The sequence below is a fragment of the Carcharhinus amblyrhynchos genome, chromosome 1 (genome assembly GCF_965287045.1).
Source record: "Carcharhinus amblyrhynchos chromosome 1, sCarAmb.v2.hapA, whole genome shotgun sequence".
NCBI classification, from domain to species: Eukaryota; Metazoa; Chordata; class Chondrichthyes; order Carcharhiniformes; family Carcharhinidae; genus Carcharhinus; species Carcharhinus amblyrhynchos.
In genome coordinates this window covers 148974578-148996648 of record NC_137324.1, presented here as the reverse complement: position 1 = coordinate 148996648, position 22071 = coordinate 148974578, and the positions used below count along the sequence as shown (strand labels likewise).

At 42.1% G+C, this 22071-nt stretch overlaps 1 protein-coding gene across 4 annotated transcripts in view; it reads right to left on the bottom strand.

Moving 5' to 3' along the window:
- The window catches only part of afg2a (AAA ATPase AFG2A), a 445255-nt gene that overhangs the window by 386573 nt on the left and 36611 nt on the right, over positions 1–22071 (bottom strand). For all 4 annotated transcript variants that reach the window (XM_080193527.1, XM_080193521.1, XM_080193533.1 and 1 more), the window contains one exon: positions 21636–21891. In XM_080193527.1, the coding sequence (XP_080049653.1) occupies positions 21636–21891 (256 nt within the window). The remainder of the gene's footprint in view (positions 1–21635; positions 21892–22071) is intronic.

Genomic DNA, 22071 nt, shown 5'->3' with positions numbered 1-22071 from the left:
CCACCATTCAGTGCAATCATGGCTGCTCTTCTGTCTCAACTGCATCTTCCCTTCCCCCTCTCTCCACATTCTTCGATTCCCCAAGACTTCAAAAATCCAGCCTTAAATATATTCAGTAATGATGTATTCACAACCCTCTGGAGGTAAAGAATTCACATCAAGCCTCATTCTCCCGTCACAACACAATTAAATGCAGAATAAAGATCACTTCATGCTGCCCAAGTGTATGAAGAGCACCCACTACTGAACCAGTGTGATATTTTCCTGCTGAAAGGTGTCAAGGACGTTGGGATGAACTTTCCTGGTCACATGATAATGGGCTTGGAGGGAGGGAGGGAACTCAAAATGGATCCATAATGAATTCCAGCTGCCAGCAAATCTTCCCAAGGTTGCCTGGAAAGCTGACTGGTTACCCATAGGCCCACATCACAGAGGCGGATAGCCAGTTAACAATTAGGAGTGATTTAATGGCCATTAGCTCAATGGTGCCCCTGGTCCAAATGATTTTTCTGCAGGAGTTTCCCCTCCACCTCGATAATGCTTTATTTCAATCCAAGCACCCTGTCTCTGATCTACCTCAGCAGTGCCCATCTCTTGCAGCGGAGCTGCCATGTTTTCAGAACCGTAGGTCTTCTGACTGATTTGATTTATTATTGTCACATGTATTAACATACAGTGAAAAGTATTGTGTCTCGTGCACTATAGAGACAAAACATACTGTTCATAGAGAAGAAACGAAAGAGTGCAGAATGTAGTGTTACAGTCATAGCTAGGGTGTAGAGAAAGATCAAATTAATGCAAGGTAAGTCCATTCAAAAGTCTGACAGCAGCAGGAAGAAACTGTCCTTGAGTCGATTGGTATGTGACCTCAGAATTTTGTATCAAAGATGGAAGAGAGAATGTCTGGGGTGCATGGGATCCTTAATTATGCTGGCTGCTTTGCCGAGGCAGCTGGAAGTGTAGACAGAGTCAATGGATGGGAGGCTGGTTTGCGTAATTGACTGGGCTGAATTCACGACCTTGTAGATCCTTGCGGTCTTGGGCAGAGCAGGAACCATACCAAGCTGTGATACAACCAGAAAGAATATTTTCTATGGTGCATCTGTAAAAGTTGATGAGTCGTAGCTGACATGCCAAATTTCCTTAGTCTTCTGAGAAAATAGAGATGTTGGTGGGCTCTTAACTATAGTGTTGGCACGGGTTGCGGGAGTGGACATGGAGGTAAATCAGGACAGGTTGTTGGTGATCTGGACATCTAAAAAACCTTGAAGCTCTTGACCCTTTCTACTTCATCCCAATTGATGTAGACAGGGGCACAGTCTCCTTTACCTGAAATTAATGATAATCTCTTTCATTTTGTTGACATTGAGGGAGAGATTATTATTGCCACACCAGTTCACCAGATTCTCTACCTCATTTCTGTACTCTGTCTCATCATTGTTCGAGATCTGACCCACTACAATGGTATCATCAGCAAACTTGAAAAACGAATTGGAGGGGAGTTTGGCCACACAGTCACAGGTGTACCAGGAGTACCAGGGGGCTGAGAACACAGCCTTGTGGGGCACCGGTGTTGAGGGTTATTGTGGAGGAGGTGTTGTTGCTTATCCTTACTGATTGTGGTCTGTGAGTTAGGAAGTTCAGAATCCAATCGCAGAGAGGTGCCAAGGCCCAGGCTACAGAGTTTGGAGATGAGTTTCATGGGAATAATGGCGTTGATGGCCGAGCTGTAGTCAATAAATAGGAGTTTGACACAGGTGTCTTTGTTATCTAAGTGTTCCAGGGTTGAGTGCAGAGCCAGGGAAATGGCGTCTGCTGTAGATCTATTGCAGCAGTAGGCAAACTGTAGTGGATCCAGGTAGTCCGTGAGGCTGGAATTGATTCATGCCATAATTAACCTTTCAAAACACTTCACGATGATGGATGTCAGAGCCACCGGCCGATAGTCATTAAGGCACGTTGCTTGGTTTTTCTTAGATACCAGGATGATGGTCATCTTCTTGATGCAGAAAAGGGAGCTTAGATTGTTGTAAAGATAGATTGAAGATGTCTGTGAATACCTCTGCCAGCTGATCCGCACAGGATCTGAGTGCACATCCGGGCATCCCATCCAGGCCAGTTGCTTTCCATGGGTATACCAAGAAAGCTGTCTGATATGTGCAACAGCGACCCCAGATACAGATTCATCCAGTGCTTCCAGGGTGGGGGGCATGCTCAAAACAGGTCTAGAATGCATAGAACTCATCAGGGAGAAGTACGTTGGAGCCAGTGATTTTACATGCCTTCATCTTGTAGCCTGCTATGTCTTGCAGACCTTGCTGTAGTCGGTGGGGGGGTCAGTGTGGCTAGCCTGGGACTTTAGCTTGGTCCGGTACAGTCTTTTGGCATCTTTGATGGGCCAGCAGTATTGGAAAGCTGCCTGCTATCCTTAAGATTTTGAACATAGAGGCAGCTAATTTGGAAGCTGCTCCTCAGAAGATTGCACTGCAAGCAAGTGTGGGATTTGGTCCTGAGTCGATCCTGAGGCCGACAGAAAAATCCTGCTCAATGATGTTGTTTCACTCTCTCTCCATGGATGCTACCAGACCTGCTGAGTATTTCCACAATGTCCTGCTTTTGTATTTGTGATATTTTTCTTTTTGCGATGTGGATTAATTCCCAGAGACAAACATAAGAAAACAATATTCCAGCATGACTTCACTCTGTAACAAGTTTCATACATTCTTCCTTCTCACCTGCCGTGTATTGATTCACACTACACCCATAGATTGAAGGATCTACAATAGGTCAGCCAGAGTTCTTTCTTTCAAGGTAAGTATAACTGTGAGTGCTGACTGGCTAATTTACTATTGCTGTCCTCACCCAACACTCAATTTCAATTTAGCAAGAGTGATAGTGATTGGAAACAAATGCGGAGCTTTGTCCATCGCCAGCTTGAATTTATCTAGCAACTTTAACCTTGTGAATCATCCCAAGGTGCTTCACAGGAACATTATCAAACAAAACATGACAATATTCACTTTAGGAGACTAAAAGTTTAGTCCAAGTGGTAAATTTTAAGTAGCACCCGAAAAGAGAGAGATGGCAAAGTTTATTAAAACTCCACACACTGCTGAGGACATGCTTGTATGACAATGTTATAAATATAAACTCCTTTAAGAACTAACCAGGCCTTGCTACAGAGTGAATTGAAGTTTGTATTTAAGAGCTGGGGATTTCTCCAGAGCGGAGTTGCTTCTGACAAGGAGAGGATCCAGAAGGGAAGAGTGAAAACCAATATTTGTACTGACCTATTGTCAATAAAATAGTTGCGAATCATCACAATGTCTTCTATTGCTTGATTCAGTAATGGATATTCACTCATAAAACATTGCAGCTGTACTGGAATAGGTTGGCACGTTCCGGGGTGCAATTCTTTAGTACTACTACTAGAATATTGTCAGAGCCCATAGTCTTTCCTCTATTAGTGCGCTCATTTTCTTGCTGTCATGCGGCATGAATCAAATTAGGGGAAGACTGGTATTTGTGATGACTTCAAGAGGCAGCTGTGAAGGATCATCCATTCACCACTTGGAGCTGAAGATGGTTGCAAATGCTTCAGCCTGGTTTAACACATTCACTTGCTAGGCTCTGCTATCATTGAGGATGGGGATGTTCATGGAGCCCAACCTGTTTAATTCACCACCACCATTCACAAGTGCATATGGAGTTACCTGATTGATTAGTCATGGGATCATTTGGGTCCATCTATCACATCTGTATGCATCTAGCCTGATGTTGTAGCTTTAAGAACTTATCACCAAATTTTCAAGTAAGTGTGTAGCTGCTGCTGACATGGCCCTCCACATTCCTTGTTGAATCAGGTTTAATAGTGATGGAGGATCGGAGGGATATGGTGGAACATAGTGGTCTACAAGTTAGCTGCAGCTGTTGGCCCACATTCCTCATGGGTGCCATTTTTGAGCTTCTAATCTATTTTTAAACTTATTGCAGTTGGCATGATGGCAGTGCCAAACAATATACTGGAATGTGTCCAGAGTTAAATAAATTGCTTGATAATAAAAAGCTGCCAAACACCTTTCTGACCAAATTCCATACAAATTGAATGACTACGAATCCTTCCTTGAGTACTTGGTACAAGCAAACAAGTAAAATCTCAAAGTAAAAGCAACTGTAGCAAGTTAAGTTGGAACAGGATCTGTTTCTGAAGTTGATTTTTACTTTTTGTAGGAACCCTATAATCAGCTATAACATTGCAGATTTGGGAGCAGAGCTGAGAGGAGGGTGATTACAGGGAAAATCATTAGGATTTCTAATTCTGATCATTGTCTGAATGTGGATATCAGGGGAGGCAGAGTCGTGCATGGATGAGATGCTCCCTTCAGTTGAAAAGCTTTCCAACACATTGTCAGGGCTCCTACACGAAAAATTGCCATATTGACGAGGTGCCAGATAGCAACCAGCACATGTGGAAATGGCAATAATATCTCAGCAGTTGTTGAACAGCTTCTGGTGAGGTGAAAGATGAGGGGGCAAAATGACAAGATAAAAAAATTGTAATCCTATGATCTGTTAATGTAAAATTCTGTCTTCTGATCCACAGCAGGGACAAAAGGTCAAACTCTATAGAAACAAACCCATCTCATTCAGAGAGATCTGTTTGTGATTATTTCAGCAGTCAACAGTTCAGTGGAAAAAAAGAAAAACATTCAACATAAAATAATACAAAAAAAACCACAAACTGGAAATTGAAGAAAGTGTCTTCCTGTTTCCTCTTGTCATTATCTCTGCTAGCCTTTCCAAATACTCCCCAGTGAAAACTGTAGCCAGCAGTGATGCTTAACCCTTTGAATACTGAATTTCTTACACAACCCATAGTTCCCTATTCACTGTCCCACAGAACAAAACATTTGTGAACAGCTGAATTCCCTTACTTTAAATGCTATACATGAAAACATGGATCCATGCAGTCCTAGTTTTGTCATTTTCTCAGACAAACCTCACGGTAGATGTGCAAAGGGTTAAGACACTCTCAAAGCAGAGGAAGCTCTTTGCCATCAGACATGCTCCTATCCTGTTTATTTTTTCAAGACCTGACTGAGCCTCCATAAAAACAGTTAATTCTCCAGTCCAGCACAAGGTCAAACTGTTCCAGGCCCAGTCCTGTTTTCCCCTTCAGGCTATACATCAATGCTCTTCCGAAACCACTGCCGGATAAGTGGGGGACTTGTTCTGAATTAATGCAAGAAAACATCTGGTGCAGGCTTGGGAAAGGAAAATCAATCTGATTACAGAGTCAAGCACTTTGTTTTCCATCAGCATTAATTAAAATAAGTTCATTTATGCTCGATAGGAAACACAAGCAGCTTGCCACCAATAACAGAAAAATCAATTTTAGTAACGGAAATTGCTTCCCAGCATACAGAGTTTTGTAAATTGCCCAGGAGCTTCTGCTGATTAACTTCATATTTACCAGCAAAACGTGCTCGGGTCCCAACGCTATCATTGATTGATATTCCTGCCAGATGAATGTTAGAATGTGCATATAATTTGTCTGTAATTTTTAACAAGGGATACTACATTAAAAAAAGCTTTTAGTCAAATTCATACTGATGATTCAGGAATTGAAAGAAGTAGTACCTTTTGCAAAATAAGGTTTGAATTACAGCTGAATTTGAAATACTAGACCCCTTATCAGACACACCAGTATACAAACTAACATATAACCTGGATACAATTTTCAAATGCAACCTTCACCAGTGATTTTTGTAGCTATGAAGTTTCCAAGGTCTCCTTCTGTTAGTTTACGTTAATTATTATAAAGCCCCAGTTTACAAAGCCACTGTTCCTGCCAAAGCACGTGTCCAAGCACTGCCATAAGATTCCTATAAAAATATAGGAAGATGGGAACTGAAGTAGGCCATTCAGCCCCTCAAGCCTATTCCACAAATATGATTTAGCTTAAAATGGCACAACACCTTCAATCCAGGAGTAAATCAAACATTGGCTTAGTGTTATGGAATCAATGTCACTTAACTAAATTCCTCCTTAGTGTCAGGGATATTAGCAGAGTAAATATGGGATGGGGTTATGGAGATAATACCTGGGTGGGATTGTCAGAGTAGGCTCAAATGGACCAAAAGGCCTCCTTCTGCATTGTAGGGATTCTATGATTCTACAGTTTATAGTGGTTAAAAAGAAGAGTGGAATAGGTCAAAGAGTGGGTCTGTTACATAACAGGTGGATAGAAAGAGCATGGTATGGATGTTATAACGATCTATCTCCTACAAAGGTCAAAACATTATATACACACACAATGGTTCCTACAGCTCAGCTACAAGAACGATAAGGATAGGTGGGGGAATGTAATCCTGGGTTGAATTATGGAGATTTGGAATGGATAAATATCCTGAAGTTGACTTTTAGAAATCAGTAAATTCCATTCAAAATCTTCCTGTGGAGATTAAGAGGATGGATCCTGTTAGAGAGGTTGTAAGATATCATATTTCAATTTAAATCAGCTGGACTCACAAATTGAACTTTTAAAAAAAAAGACAGTTTCGACTCTTGAAACAAAAGCACTAACATAAGATGGCCACCATAGGTCATCTGATATTTGGGACTGAAAGTTGATTAAGATTCTGGAAGATTCTAAAAGATGCATCACAATGAACATGCCGAGGCCACATCCTTATGGAATGCTGTACCTGACTTTGTTGTGACTTAAAACAGAAAGGACAAAACAGGCCTCAGCATTTTTGTCTCAAGGGCTACCAGATAACAAAGGAGAACTATCAAAACCAATTATGCACAAAGGAAGTGCTATTGAACTCTATTATATATGGTTTATTTTAACCATAGGAGAGGGAAGCTTCTTCATTAATACAAGTAGACTATCAATCGTCAGTGAGTGTGTGTGTGTTTATGGGTATGCATGTATGGTGACTTTTTAAAAATACTAAAGAACTAAATCCTCTTTCATCTAAACTCAAGAGAACTTACGCCAATTTCTTTGCAATCAGCACATAAATACTGAAGTATAGACACTGAATTGGCATATTCATCCTTTCAAATATCAAAAAAAAACCCTGTTATGGTCAACCAAGGAGTGGGAAAAAAGGGGAAATTCTTGTACCCAAGCTCACCTAATCGCAACAGAGATTTGGAAGCTAGCATCTGGATTTAAACAAAAGATGTAATCCCTAGAGATAAATGTAAAAACTCGAGTTCAGGTTTTCTTGTGTACTGTGCTACAGTACAAACAACATGTCCAGTTTTGAAGTTAGTGCCTTTCTAGAAAAGGATAAGGTATCTTGGAACAGTTTTAAGATCTTAGCCATTGAAGAATGTGGGTAGATATCCAAAAATAGACTTCCAGCCAAAACCTAGGATACCTGAAATCCAAAAGCAGCAGCCAACAATCTGGAAATTGAATTGGAAGAGATAGAGATAAGCAGCAATGGAAAAGGACTTTAGCTTTAGCTAAAATACAACTGTAACAGAGAGAGGCTGGGGCTAAAATTCTAGGCTACTGAAAGAGAGATAGAAGAAAGGAAAGCAGAAATTGAGAATAGAGAGTGGAAAGAGCATCTGGAGAGAGGGAAAAGGAAAAGGGAGAGGTGGAAGGAAGAAAGGGAATTTCAACTGACACGGCTTGAGCTGAGAGAGGAGAAAGATCCCAGATGGGAAACTGCTAGGAAATCACCCAGTGTGTTTCCAATGTGATAAAACAGATCATTTAAAAAAACAATTGTTGGTATGTGAAGAGACCGCCAGGTAGTCTTACAGTCAAACCAGTATCGATGGGCATGAAAGTGGTCAGCCTGTATTCGGGCATGTTCCCTGGCCAATGTAACAACCAAGAATTTATATTTAAAGGGAAGATGCTGAGTTCTGGCAGTGTAGAAAGCTGAAAATGGTTCAAAGACTCTACAGGGGGCTGGAAGCATTGAAGCGGCCAAAGAAAAACTACTTGGAAAACAGAAACCAGGAGCTGACCAGCCATGTGGGGGCAGTAGTGTTCCGGATGATATGGAACAGATGAACTGAAAACCCATTCCCAGATGGAAGAGAAAAAGGAGGGAACATACCCCAAAACAGACACCATTTGTGGAGACCACAAGAGATATACCAAGGAAATCCATGTAGAGTTATTAACTAATAAATCAAAATGAACAGGCTCACACTTCTAAACAAACTTAGCAGTGTTGAAGCAAGGCCCACTATAAGTGAGATGAGGAAACAAGTCCAGACAACGTACTGGGGCTTCAAAATCATATTGAACTCATTGACTTCATAGAAAACATGTTTGTAATTGTGCCTTTAGAGGTAACAGTGATGGATTAAAACTGATCAGAGCAGGCTAGGCTGACAATCAGGAACAAAACAAGAGCAATTCTGTTAAGATGATGGGCACAACTGATGGCAGCTACAGAATCTCCCTGCCCTGTTCGTGGAACAAGCTGAGAGGAGGATTGAGAGAGAGAGAGAGAGAGAGAGAGAGAGAGAGAGAGAGAGAGAGAGAGAGAAAGTGAGCAACTGACTTTTTTGTAAATTTTTCACGGGGTTTCTGTTTTTAAAAGTCACTTTAAAATTTAAGCAGAAGTGGGCCGCGGGGTGAGCTGGGAGGGGTTTTTTTTTAAGTGCGCGAAGTGTAAAAAGAAGGCCACAGTATACAGCAGGCAGCGTCAGTAGCAGGCAGCGGAGTGAGCAGAGAGTGAGCTGTAAGTGCTTTGGCTCATCGGGCTTGGGCGAGACAAGGGTAGTTTAAATCTTAATTGGGACTAACAAACTAGGTAACTGGGATGGAGGGACATGTGATGTGCTGTTTTTGCATGATGTGGGAGCTGGTAGACCCCAAGGTGATTCCCAGTGAACATGTCTGCAGCAATTGCTGGTTGCTTGAAGAGCTCCGGCTCAAAGTAGCCGAGCTGAACTCTGAGCTACAGACATTGCGACACATCAGGGAGGGGGAGTGTTACCTGAATAACATGTTTCAGGAGAAAGTCACACCCCCTAGACTAACTAACTCAGCCGGGGGTCAGGAACAAGAGGGGGTGGCTGCGGGCAAGGGGGGAGCGGGGGGAGGAAAAGGCAGGGAGTCGGATACAGGAGTGGAGTCCCAAGAGCCTCAGCCCCTGAATCTGCACAACAGGTTTGAGATTCTTGCTCCCAGTGTGGACAAGAATGAGGACTGCAAGGTGGACGAGCAAACTGCCCACAGTACCATGGTGCAAGGAGCCATTGAAGCAGAGGAAGTAAAGAGAAATGTAGTGGTAATTGGGGCATAGACACTTTGTGACCAGGATAGAGAATCCCGATGGTTGTGTTGCCTGCCTGGTGCTCAGGTCCAGGATGTCTCATCTGGGCTGCAGAGGAACTTGGAGTGGGAGGGTAAGAATCTAGTTGTCGTGGTTCATGTACGTGCCAATGACATAGGCAAACAGGAACTAAGGATCTGCAGAGGGAGTATGAAAAGCTAGGAACCAAATTAAAAAGCAGAACCAAAGTGGTAATCTCTGGATTACTACCCGGGCTGTGCACGAATTGGCGCAGGGTCAATAGGATTAAGGAGGTGAATACATGGCTCAAGGATTGGTGTGGGAGTAATGGGCTCAAATTCATGCGGCATTAGCACCACTATTGGGGCAGATGGGACTTGTTCAGATGGATGGCCTTCATCTGATTCGTGCTGGGACCAGAGTCTGGCGAATCGTATAACGAGGGCTGTAGATAGGGCTTTAAAACTAATTAGTGGGGGGGAGGGTGCAGGGGTATGGGGAATTACAAAATCAAAAGTAAAAGTGAGGGTACGAGTGCAGGTTAACGTTGAGGACATTCCACTAATTAAAAAGGAGTAGAGAGCACAGGAGAGGTTAGTGGCGTTTCAACAAATCGGATCCAGATAAAGGCTGGCATAAAGCCACTTTACCTGAATGCATGAAGCATTCGAAACAAAGTGAATGAGTTGATGGCACAAATGGGTATGATCTAGTGGCCATTACAGAAACATGGTTGCAGGGTGACCGGGACTGGGAACTGAATATCCAGGGGTATCAGTCATTTAGGAAGGATAGGCAGGAAGGAAAAGAAGGTGGGGTAGCTCTGTTAATAAAGGATAATATCAGGGCGGTAGTGAGAGACGATATGGGTTCCAAACAGCAAAACGTGGAATCGTTGTGGGTGGAGATAAGGAATAGTAAAGGGAGAAAGTCACTGGTGGGCATGTCTCTAGGCTCCCGGCTGTAAGCAAGCAAATAACTGACGCGTGCAAAAACAGAACGGCGATAATCATGGGAAATTTTAACCTGCATATTGATTGGTTGACTGAAGTTGGATGCGGTGGACTTGAGGAAGAGTTCTTGGAATGCTGTTGGGATAGTTTCCTTGAACAGTATGTTACAAAACCTACAAGGGAACGAGTTATCTTAGATCTCGTACTCTAATGAGACAGGTAGAATTAGGGATCTTCTTGTGAGGGATCCTCTTAGGACGAATGATCACAACATGGTTGAATTTCTGATACAGGTGGAGGGTGAGAAAGTAGGGTCCCAAACCAGTGTCCTCTGTTTGAACAGAGGGGAGTATGATAAGATGAGGGCGGAATTGGCTAATGTAGACTGGGGGCACAGACTGGTTGGTAGGACAGCTGAGGAACAGTGGAGGATTTATAAGGAGATCTTTTTCAGTACTCAGCAAAAATATATTCTGGTGATAAAGAAGGACTGTAAGGAAAGGGATAACTAGCCGTGGACATCAAAAGAAATAAAGGAGGGTATTAAATTAAAAACCAATGCGTACAGAGCAGCTAAAAATAGTGGGGAATTAGAAGATTGGGAAAGATTTCATGGGACATTGGTACCAGTATTGGAGCAAATGGGACCTGTTCAGACGGGATGGTCTTCGTCTGAATCGTGCTGGGACCAGAGTCTGGCGAATCGGATAACTAAGGCTGTAGATAGGGCTTTAAACTAATTAGTTTAAACTAAACTTTAAACTAATTACTGGAGTACTGTGCGCCGTTTTGGTCACTGCATTTGCGAAAGGAAGTATTGGCCTTGGAGGGAGTACAGAGAAAGTTCACCAGGCTGATACTGGAGACGAGAGGGTTAGCCTATGAGGAGAGATTGAATAGACTGGGCCTGTACTCGCTGGAGTTTAGAAGGCTGAGGGGGGATCTTATAGAGACTTACAAGATAATGAAGGGGCTAGATAGGGTAGAGGTAGAGAGATTCTTCCCACTTAGAAAGGATAGCAGAACTACAGGGCACAGCCTCAACATAAGGGGGGGGTGCAATTTAGATCAGAGTTGAGGAGGAACTTCTTCACTCAAAGGGTGGTGAGTCTCTGGAATTTTCTGCCCATTGAAGTGACGGAGGCTACCTTGCTGAATATATTTAAGTCACAGGTAGATAGGTTTCTGATAGACAAGGGAATTAAGGGTTATGGGGAGAAAGCAGGAAAGTGGAACTGATCCACTTCAGATCAGCCATGATCTTATTGAATGGTGGGGCAGGCTTGAAGTGCTAAACAGCTCCTGCTCCTATTTCTTATGTTCTTATGTCCTGCAAGTAACCAACAACCTGAGGGCTTACAAAAAGAAGCTTTTAAATGATACCTAATCAGAATATAAAAGGGAACAGTCATACACTGACAAAATATTATCCTTTAAGCCTAACCTCAAAATAGCAAAGATTTTTCAGAATATTTTCAAATAAAGGAATGCTTTGTTTATACCACTGAAAAGTAAAAAGTTGAATGGCGGGACAGGCTCAAAGGGCTAGATGGCCTACTCCTGCTCCTATTTCTTATGTTCTTATGTAAAAAACAACAAAGAATGACTAAGAAAGCGATAAAGAAAGGAAAGATAGAGTATGAAACTAAACTGGCTCTAAATATAAAAAAAGTAAAAGTTTTTACGAATTATATAAATAAGAAGACAGTGGCTAGAGTGAATGTTGGACCCTTGGAGGACGAGGGGGGTATTTAATGGTGGGAAACGAGGAAATGGCTGAGACTTTAAATAAGTTTTTTGTGCCGGTCTTCACGGTGGAGGACACAAATAGCTTACCGAATATTAAAGATAGAGGGTTTGTAGGAGATGAGGTCCTTAATACAATTACTGTTACTAAAGAGGTAGTGCTTGGTAGACTAATGGGACTGAAGGTAGGCCAAGTCCCTGGGACCGGATGGAATGCATCCCAGGATACTGAAAGAAATGGCAGAAGTAATAGCAGAAGCGTTAGTAGTTATTTATCAAAATTCACTGGACTCTGGAAAACAGCTACTGTTACGCCGCTGTTTAAAGAAGGTAGCAGACATAAGGCGGGTAACAACAGGCTGGTTAATTTAACGTCCATAGTTGGGAAAATGCTAGAATCTGTCATTAAAGAAGAAATAGCAGGACACCTAGAAAAGAACGGTTCGATCAAGCAGACACAACATGGATTCATGAACAGGAAGTCGTGTTTGAGAATTTACTGGATTTTTATGAACATGTGATTTGTGCGGTAGACAAAGGGGAACTGGTGGATGTGGTGTTTTTAGATTTCCAGAAGGCATTCGATAAGGTGCCTCACAAAAGGTTGCTGCAGAAGGTTAGGGTACACAGAGTTGGGGGTAAAGTGTTAGCATGGATTGGGCATTGGCTATCTAACAGGAAGCAGAGAGTTGGAATAAATGGGTGCTTTTCTGGTTGGCAGTTGGTGAGTAGTGGCGTGCCGCAGGGAATGGTGCTGGGGCCTCAGCCGTTTACCATATACAAAGATTATCTGGAGGAGGGGGCTGAGTGTAGGGTAACAAAGTTTGCTGATGACACGAAGATGAGTGGAAAAGCAAATCGCGTGGAGGACGCAGTAAGTCTGCAGAGAGACTTGGATAGGCTGACCGAGTGGGCGAGGACCTGGCAGATGGAGTATAACGTTGGCAAATGTGAGGTTATCCACTTTGGAAGAAATAATAGTAGGACGGAATATTATTTAAATAGTGAAAAGTTGCAGCGTGCTACTGTGTAGAGGGACCTGGAGGTCCTTGTGCACGAATTGCAAAAACTCAGTCTGCAGGTGATCAAGGCGGCAAATGGAATGTTGGCCTTTATTGTGAGGGGGATAGAATATAAAAGCAGGGAGGTCTTGCTGCAACTGTACAAGGCACTGGTGAGGATGCAACTGGAGTACTGCGTGCAGTTTTCGTCCCCTTATTTGTGAAAGGATACATTGGCCTTGGAGGGAGTACAGAGAAGGTTCACCAGGTTGATACCGGAGATGAGGGGATTAGCTAATGAGGAGAGATTGAGCCTGTACTCATTGGAGTTTAGAAGGCTGAGGGGTGATCTTGTAGAGACATATAAGATAATGAAGGGGCTAGATAGGGTAGAGGTAGATTCTTTCCACTTAGAAAGGAATCCAGAACTAGAGGGCACAACATCAAAATAAGGGGAGGGGGCTATTTAGAACAGAGTTGAGGAGGGACGTCTTCTCTCAGAGGGTCGTGAATCTCTGCCCATTGAAGTGGTGGAGGCTACCTCGTTGAATATGTTTAAGTCACGGGTAGATAGATTTCTGATCGACAAGGGAATTAAAGGATTATGGGGAGTAGGCGGGTAAGTGGAACTGATCCACTTCAGATCAGCCATGATCTTATTGAATGGTGGGGCAGGCTTGAAGTGCTAAACAGCCTACTCCTGCTCCTATTTCTTATGTTCTTATGTCCTGCAAGTAACCAACAACCTGGGGGCTTACAAAAAGAAGCTTTTAAATGATACCTAATCAGAATATAAAAGGGAACAGTCATACACTGACAAAATATTATCCTTTGAGCCTAACCTCAAAATAGCAAAGATTTTTCAGAATATTTTCAAATAAAGGAATGCTTTGTTTATACCACTGAAAAGTAAAAAGTAATATGACAGCATACTATCTCGAAGCTAACTCTGTTTTAATTTTTGATACCCAAGTTATTCTAAACTGAGTTCGGCCTTAACAACACGGTTATGTGGCTGGAGGGGAATCTGTTTTTTTTAAAAAAACATCTTGTAATGCAACATTCCTAATATGTCACATTTCATTCTTTGTGCTGACTGATGAGCATTACAGAGGTATGTTGGTGTCAAATGTTAAATTTCAATTTCATCTGCTTAATTCACATAGAATCCCTAAAGTGTAGAAGGGAGCCATTCGGCCCCACCAATGACAATCCTACCCAGGCCCTATTCCCATAACCCCTGTATTTACCCTGCTAGTCCCCTGGCTCTACAATTTTGCATGACCAGTCAACCTAACTTGCACATCTTTGGACTGTGGGAGGAAACCACAGTACCCAGAGGAAACCCACGCAGACACAAGGAGAAAGTGCAAAATCCACACAGGCAGTGACCCAAGGCTGGAACTGAACTTGGGTCCCTGGCAATACTAGCCACTGTGCCCCCATACGTGGGGCTTTTTTTTTAAATGGCAGTTTCAACTGTTAGAACAAAGACTCTGATGTAACTTAGCAGCCACAGATAACCTGACATTTGAGATTGTAAATTGGAAGTTTGTAAAAGGTGAAATACACGTCTAGGCCACTTTTTAATCAAATGCCATACCTGCTTTTATCAGGACATGCCCCCAGGTATTCTTAACAGTCTTGTAACAGTAATCTATGGTAGATTAGGTTGTACAGGATGTTTGAATGGAGTAGACTTAATGGATGGCATGTCCTTTCCCATGTTTCCTGCTTTTGCAATGTTGTTCATTATATTGTCAATACATATATGATGCCTTTCTCAGCAGACTTTTTTGAATGCAGTCAGTACAGATAATAATTATTATTGCATTCTTTCTGAGAAAGATTGTAATCAAGAGTTAACAAGCACAGCACTTAATCCACCTTCATAGTAATTTGCTCCAATTGACGAAATCTTCTGCATAGCTAACAACCAATCTGTCAAGAGTTTGTTTAGTTTGCTCATACTATGCTGAGCTATGAATTTAAATTTCCATGTTTTCAAATCATGACAAGTATTCTAGCAGATCTTTCCAAGTTAAAATTCCAGTCAATTTGAGCAAGATTCAAAGTTGATGTTTTAAAAAAAATTGATAAATACTATATAATCAGAAATCAAACCAGCAAATGCTACAACTACACATTAAGTCAATCAGCACTGACTAGCATTTCAGCCCTGTATGAATTTTTTTTTCTATTTTTAAGATGATGATCAAGATGTTGTATCAACCCAGCCTGCTCTGAATTACAGTTTATTTCTGCAATTTTAAGCATATGGTAATGCCAGGATTCTATTTCTATTAACATTTTTATACCCCTTCTTGTTAATACTTATATACTACACATTTCTGTTACACATAAGTTTTCTTATATGAATTCACTACACTGATCCATCAGCAGCCAATTGGGTTTCATTGTATTTTAAACCTGTTACCATATTGTCCAATTACAATTCGGGCATTCAAGAAAGTTTCAAAACGGTTTTCAAAAATTGCAGCACATCAGTGTATTTGGCACATAAAAATAGCAGTGCGAATAGCTAATTCAGTCCTCAGTTTCTCTACTCACACATCATCGACAGCTGCCTGATGAGAATTGGACAAAATCGCAACTTAAATGAGTTAACCATGTACATGATTATTCCAGTAGATGGCAGTCTACCCACATTATAACAGTTTTCATTTCGAAAATGTTTGATTTTCTAGCTTCTCCAGCAAACCTATCAATTCTTTTCATGGTTTTCAAAATTGTGCTCATCTCAATCTCATTATAATGTTAGTATTAAGCATTCCCACATCAAATGTAGCCTCAGAGTCAGGCTCCTTTTCTTCTGTCCCAGCAATGCACTTCTACCCCAGTCCCAAGAATACATCTCCTACAGCACTAGTGTGAACTTTTTCAATTCCCACACCAGTCATCACGTGACTTCAGAGACTGCCAATGTTCATGCCAATTAGTATTAAACTAACAGCAGTTCGGTGCTATGTGCCCACGAGGAACTAGAAATAAGAATGTCCAAATTTTTTTTTTTACAAGCGAACAAACAAAGAAGACTTTTATTCCATTAGTCTGGTTTGGATTCAAATCTGGGTTGGAGGTGAAAGGCCAGTGGTTAACCTAATGCACCACCCCGTCTCCATAAATTTTCCTTTCCTAATGAGTTCCCTTTGACACTCTTTATTACTCACCTCACAACTCTTGGGCAAATTCTTAATCACCACCAGGGAATCCTTTTGCTTTTACATTACCTAAATGGGAACAGTTTAGGGATGAAATATAAAAAGAAGAAAAATAAGGAGTCACATGTAAATGTGATGAATAGTTTTGTTCTGAGTTTCATATTGGGAGTGGGGAGGAGTGAATGTTTTCAGCTCTCATCATGCCCACTGTTTGAGGCATTCTCAGTTATAGATGGTAAGAGTGGATAATCGAGTTTACCTCATCAGACATTATTGTGTCTCTAAATGGAGCATAGAAGATCAACCTACGCACAACCTACATCATCATTGCTGCATCAGTCTGTGAATCAGATCATATTGAAATAAAACAAAACGAAAGACATTCTTTGGTTTAAGTAAAGTATTTTCTGACAATATGGGAGAGGTAGCTCTGAACTTTTAAATGACAATGTAACTCTGAAACTGTACATAAAACGTGATGGTTTACACATCAACCACTGACAAAAATAAACATCACCAGCTTTTAATTACAGAATGGATAAAAGATTCTATCACTGTAGATAGGTTTGGTTTTCATCAACAGTGCTGGCGTTGGAAGCCACAGCCAGCTCATGTGACTCTCGGGACAACAGTGCGAGACTTCTTACAACAGTGTGATGCCAGCCCATTATCTTTCTGACAGCAGAGTTGAACAAAAGGGCCTTGACATATTCACATTTACAACACAACATAGTACCACACATCTTATTCCCACTCTTACTCAGCCTACTGTCACCAGTCACACAATACAGTTGCAATAAAGTTGCAAACATGTGAAAATGTTTAGGTCACCAGTTCCAAAACGTGCCGACAGCATTTCCTACAATGGTAATACAATCAGAATGTTCAATTGTAGTTAATAATTTTTATATATTGACTTGTAGGGAGAAGCAATATCAGGGGCAATATTGTGAGCCAATCCATCACATACCATACCCGAGAGATGAGGTAGATTTATCGATTGTTATTAATATTTGCCAATTCTGAATAGACATTAAAAATGCAGCAGAATTTAGTACTATCATGTTGAACATTTGAATGGGAGCACTGCTGGTACCTGTTGGCTAATTCTCAAACAGTGGACAGAATGTTAGTAGAAAATTAAACGTCCAGCTAGCGTGAAAATGGGAGAGTTGCAGATCTGTTTTTTGGGCGAGTTAAGTACAATCTTACACACTTTGCACATGGAAAAATGAGCTAGACTGTTCTTAGCTACCAGAGATAGTGGGTGGTGCTAAACTCACCAGCCAGCCTGAGCAGACAGCAGAGTAAGCATGTCTGTGGCTGCACATGTTCAACTGCAACAGCAGAGGCCTGAAGGAGAGCTGTTAGGCCTTTGCTGCTGAAGCCAGTCTCAATCCAGCCACCCCTCCCCCCCAACCAACTGTGAGCCCCACATCCCCTGAACATACAGCCACAACCCTCTGCCTCCCAGATGATCACAACCCCTCCCCCTCCTCGACTGCAGCTAGAGCAGCAGTAGCAACCACTCCCTCTCTCCCCCATGATGCAGAGCGGCAGCACCAGCAGCTCCCCCCATCCTGACTGATCATAGCTGTAGAACGGCAGCAGGCATCACTCCCTCCCCATCAATCGTGATGCAGAGTGGCAGCAGTGGCCCCTCTCCCTCCCTCACCCATGATGTCCAGCAGAGTGCACAAGGGTGCCCTCCCCTCTCCCTGATTGGGCTGCCCAGGCCTGGTCCTACCCCCTCCAGGCCATCCCCTGCAGCCCTCTTTCAAGCTCCACTCATTGAGGGCCCACCCCATTTAGGCCCCCTTCAAGCCCCATCACTGCTCAGTGAACAGTGCCAAGGTAACCTGTGGACATTGTCAAAGTGCCAGGCTGGCACTGCTCAAGGGGCAACCCTATTCCCTTGCCCTTGATCTCCCTGAGGGGCCTCTGGTTCTACCAGTGAGGGCAACACATCTGTTCCCCATTCATGGGGAGTAGGTATTTTCTTTGCCGGAGACAACCTCTCCCGGCGAGGGCACAAAGGCAGGCAAGCCCGTACGATTGCGTGTTGGGCTTGCTAAACCGACGTAAATCACACTTTAAATAAATTTAAATAAATTATCCAGCTTCTGACTGGAAAACGGCAAGAGGCTGACCACGCTGGAAATCCAGTGCCGGAAAGATGGTGAGAGCCGAGAAATTGGGTGCAATCCTGATTTCTCCGCTCTCGTGTGATTTTACCGGCTTGCTCTGCCCATTGATGCTCAGGACAAGCTGGTAAAATAGCAGCCAGTATGTCAGCTGTGGCTTAATTGGTAACAAACTTGTTTCTGGATCACACAGTTCGAGGACAATTCTATTCCGGGGCCTGAGCACAGAAATCAAGACTGACAGTCCAGTGCAGTACTGAGGAAGCACCGTACTGTTGAAGGTGTTGTCTTTTGGGTGTTAAATCACAGCCCTATTTGCCGACTCAGTCTGTATGTAAAAGATCCTGTGATACTATTTTGAAGAACAGTAGGGGGATTATCCCCAATGTCCTGGCCAACATTTATCCCTCAGTCAATATCACAAAAAACAGTTTAACCTGGTCATGGTCACATTACTGTTTGAAAAAGTTTGCTTAGTACAAATCAGTTTCCTACACTATAATAGTAACTACACTTCAACCAGTACTTCATTAACATTGTAATGGTTGAAAAGTGCTGTGATGGCCATGGAAAGTGTTACATAAGTTCAAGCCTTTCTTTTCTTTTTTTTGGGAATTGCAGAGGTAACGTGAGAGTGTTTGCCCTGTCATCAAGGCAGCATCCAACTGTGTGTGGCATCAAAGATCAGGAGCAAATTTTAAGTAAAAAGAAAATCAGGGGAAATACTCTCCACCGGTTGGAGTCATAGCAAGCACAAAGAAAGATGGTTGTGATGTTGGAGGTAAATCATCTGCAATTATGTCCTAAAGCTGAGGAGTTCCTCAGTAGTGCCCTAGGTCCAACTATCTTCAGCTGTTTCATTAATGACCGCCCTCCATAAGGTCTGAAGAAGGACTGTTTGCTGATGATTGCACAATGTTCAGTTTCATTCGTGAGTCCTCAGATACTGAAGCAGTGTAGTCTACATGCAGTAAAACCTTGGGAACATTCAGGATTAGGCTGAGAAGTCTTGAATAACATTCATGCCACACAAGTGTCAAGCAATGACCAACTTCAATGTAAGGGAATCTAACCATCGACCCTTGACATTCAACACCACTACCATTGTGGAATCCCCCACCTACCACTGACCAGAAACTTACTGGGTTAGCCAGATAAGAATACCGGGAATACAGGAACAAGTCAGAGGCTGGAAATACTGTGGTAAATAATTCATTCCAGACTCCTCAAAGTCTTTTCAACACCTACAAGGCACAAATCAGGAATGTGATGAAACGATCTATACTCGCCTCCAACAACACTTAAGAAGCTTGATACCATCTAAGACAAAGAAACTCACTTGATCAGCTCAACCTTAAAACATTCTCACCATCTACCACTGGTGCAGTGGCTGTGGTTTGTCCTTCGGTAAGATGCACTGCAGTAACTCACCAAGTCACCTTTGACAGCACCTTCCAAACCAGAAAATCTCTACCACCTAGAAGACCAAAGCAGCAGACACATGGGAATGCCACCTGCAAGTTCGACTCCAAGCCACACATCACTGTGTCTTGGAACCTACCCCCTACTTATTGGGATTCAGTGAGAGGAAGATCAAACTCAGTCATGGACTTTGCCATGATAAGACACTCTGTCAACATTTACTGTTTAGGCTTATGTGAAAAACAACACTGGGCAAGAATTGGATGGTTCTTGGCAACCACAGAGCCATCTCCCAGAAAGTGGCGGGGGTGGGGTGGGGGGAAAAGAGAGAAAAATTGATGTTTTCATTCCAAATAATTATTTTTGACTGTTTGTATTAAAGCAGGCCCTCTTGTGGTTTTGTTTGTAAGTGGAACATAGAGTATAATATTGGCGGACCTATTAACCCAAAATTAAAATACAGTTTGTTTTTAAAACAATCCAGCTATTTTAGTCCACATTTCCTGCCAATTAGTAACTGCTAAATATATTTACTATCCATATAACCAATACCTTTAAAGAGATTAAAATGCAACACGAACAGAGGAATTTTAAAACAATATGAGGCAAGAGTCCAAATTCTAAACCACCACAATTTGCATACTCACATATTCAACAGAAGCTACAATGCCTTGTGACATAGAATTCACTGTTAAATCAGGTATTAAACTCGTGGTTAAAGCTGAAGAAAAACCACTGTCACTGCTTCTATGTGTAAGCCAGCCACAAGGTACTTCAAGCAACTAGGTATTTTTAAGAGAAAACATTCAAGTTCAGTTTTCTGAGATACAGAGTGTCAGTTCGCCAAGCCATGGGACTGTAGCCTTCACTCATACTGCGATGGCTCAGCAGAAGTCATGTATTTCTCCACAAACAGTAAAAAAAACCTAGAGATGATCATGGGCCACTGCCCATACACCACAATGCAGCAGCCTGAGAACAGATCACCCACCTATTTTCTAAGAAAATAATAAATTGATAACCACAAAAAATTTTTCCCCCAAAATCTGTTTTTCTTTTAAAGTATAATTTTTCTAAATCTGTCCTGTGCAATAGAAAGCATCAACAAAGTTGCACTTGAGTGGACATCTATCTGTCCTCAGTTGATGCGGTCTCTGAGTAAACAAACTTTAAAATTTCACCTTAAAATATATCTCATTCACACAATCCAACAGTTTCAATAGATTTTCCTTTAATTTGAGCAGAGTGGAAACGGCACTTGGGATTTTTTTGACAAATCATTTTTGTTGACAAATTTGTCTTTTCTGTACTATTAAGTTCTCCCAAATATTGGAATCTCCATTTTATTCTGCCTTTTACAATTGTAACACTAACTTTGGAAATGAACAGCTGTCCTTTATGTTTACTTATTAGAATAAGTGGTAACTAGCTGAATATTATAGCATTTCACCAGTTACATGGACAGAGTTCAACACTTGGCCCCTTGTAGCTGGAGTGATACTAGATGAAAGTAAGTGGAACTATCCCCACTTCCCCCCACCACTTCACCCCATCCCCTTCCCAACCCCACCATTTTCTGTGGAGGTGTTTATAGGAACTCCTGATTTGCAGACAAGAATGAGAAAACCAACATTCTCACATTGTTGCCAAACATACAATATTGGACATTGCAAAGAAGCTCTGACTGCCAAATACTTGCAATGTGGCATGCAATGTTTCAATCCAAAACGTTTATTTTTACACAAATTCATAAAGTGAATGGACCTCACTCCGTTTTCCTTTGGCAGGTTAAATACTCAAAGAGCATCAGTTAAAATGTAGCTTGCTTAGTATTTTGGTGGTTCCGTCTCAGTCACCACAAGATGGTGCAACAACAAAAACAAGACCAGAATCAAATGCAAGTTACCTGCTTCTTTGCAGACTGCTGCCAGATCTGCGCCAACATAGCCATGAGCCCCATCTGCAAGCTGTGACAGCTCCCCCTCCGTCAACAAGGTGGGAACATTCTTCAGAAACTTTTTCAAGATATCTGCACGGTCCTCAGCATTAGGGATACCAATCTCTATTTCCTTATCAAATCGCCCAGGCCTCCGAAGTGCTGGATCCAAGGCATGAGGTCGATTCGTGGCACCAAGGACCAGGAGTTGTCCTTGATTCCCCTCCTAACAATGAAAAAAAATCACATTTCATCAATACATATTTTACTACACCCCTTCACCCCACCCTCCCTTGATTTTGTAGAGCAGTGAGCGGCATCCCTGCCTCTGGAACAGAAACTCCATGTTCAAGGCCCACTCCAAAATTTGATGACTTCATAACATGGCAAAATGGGTCAAGTATCA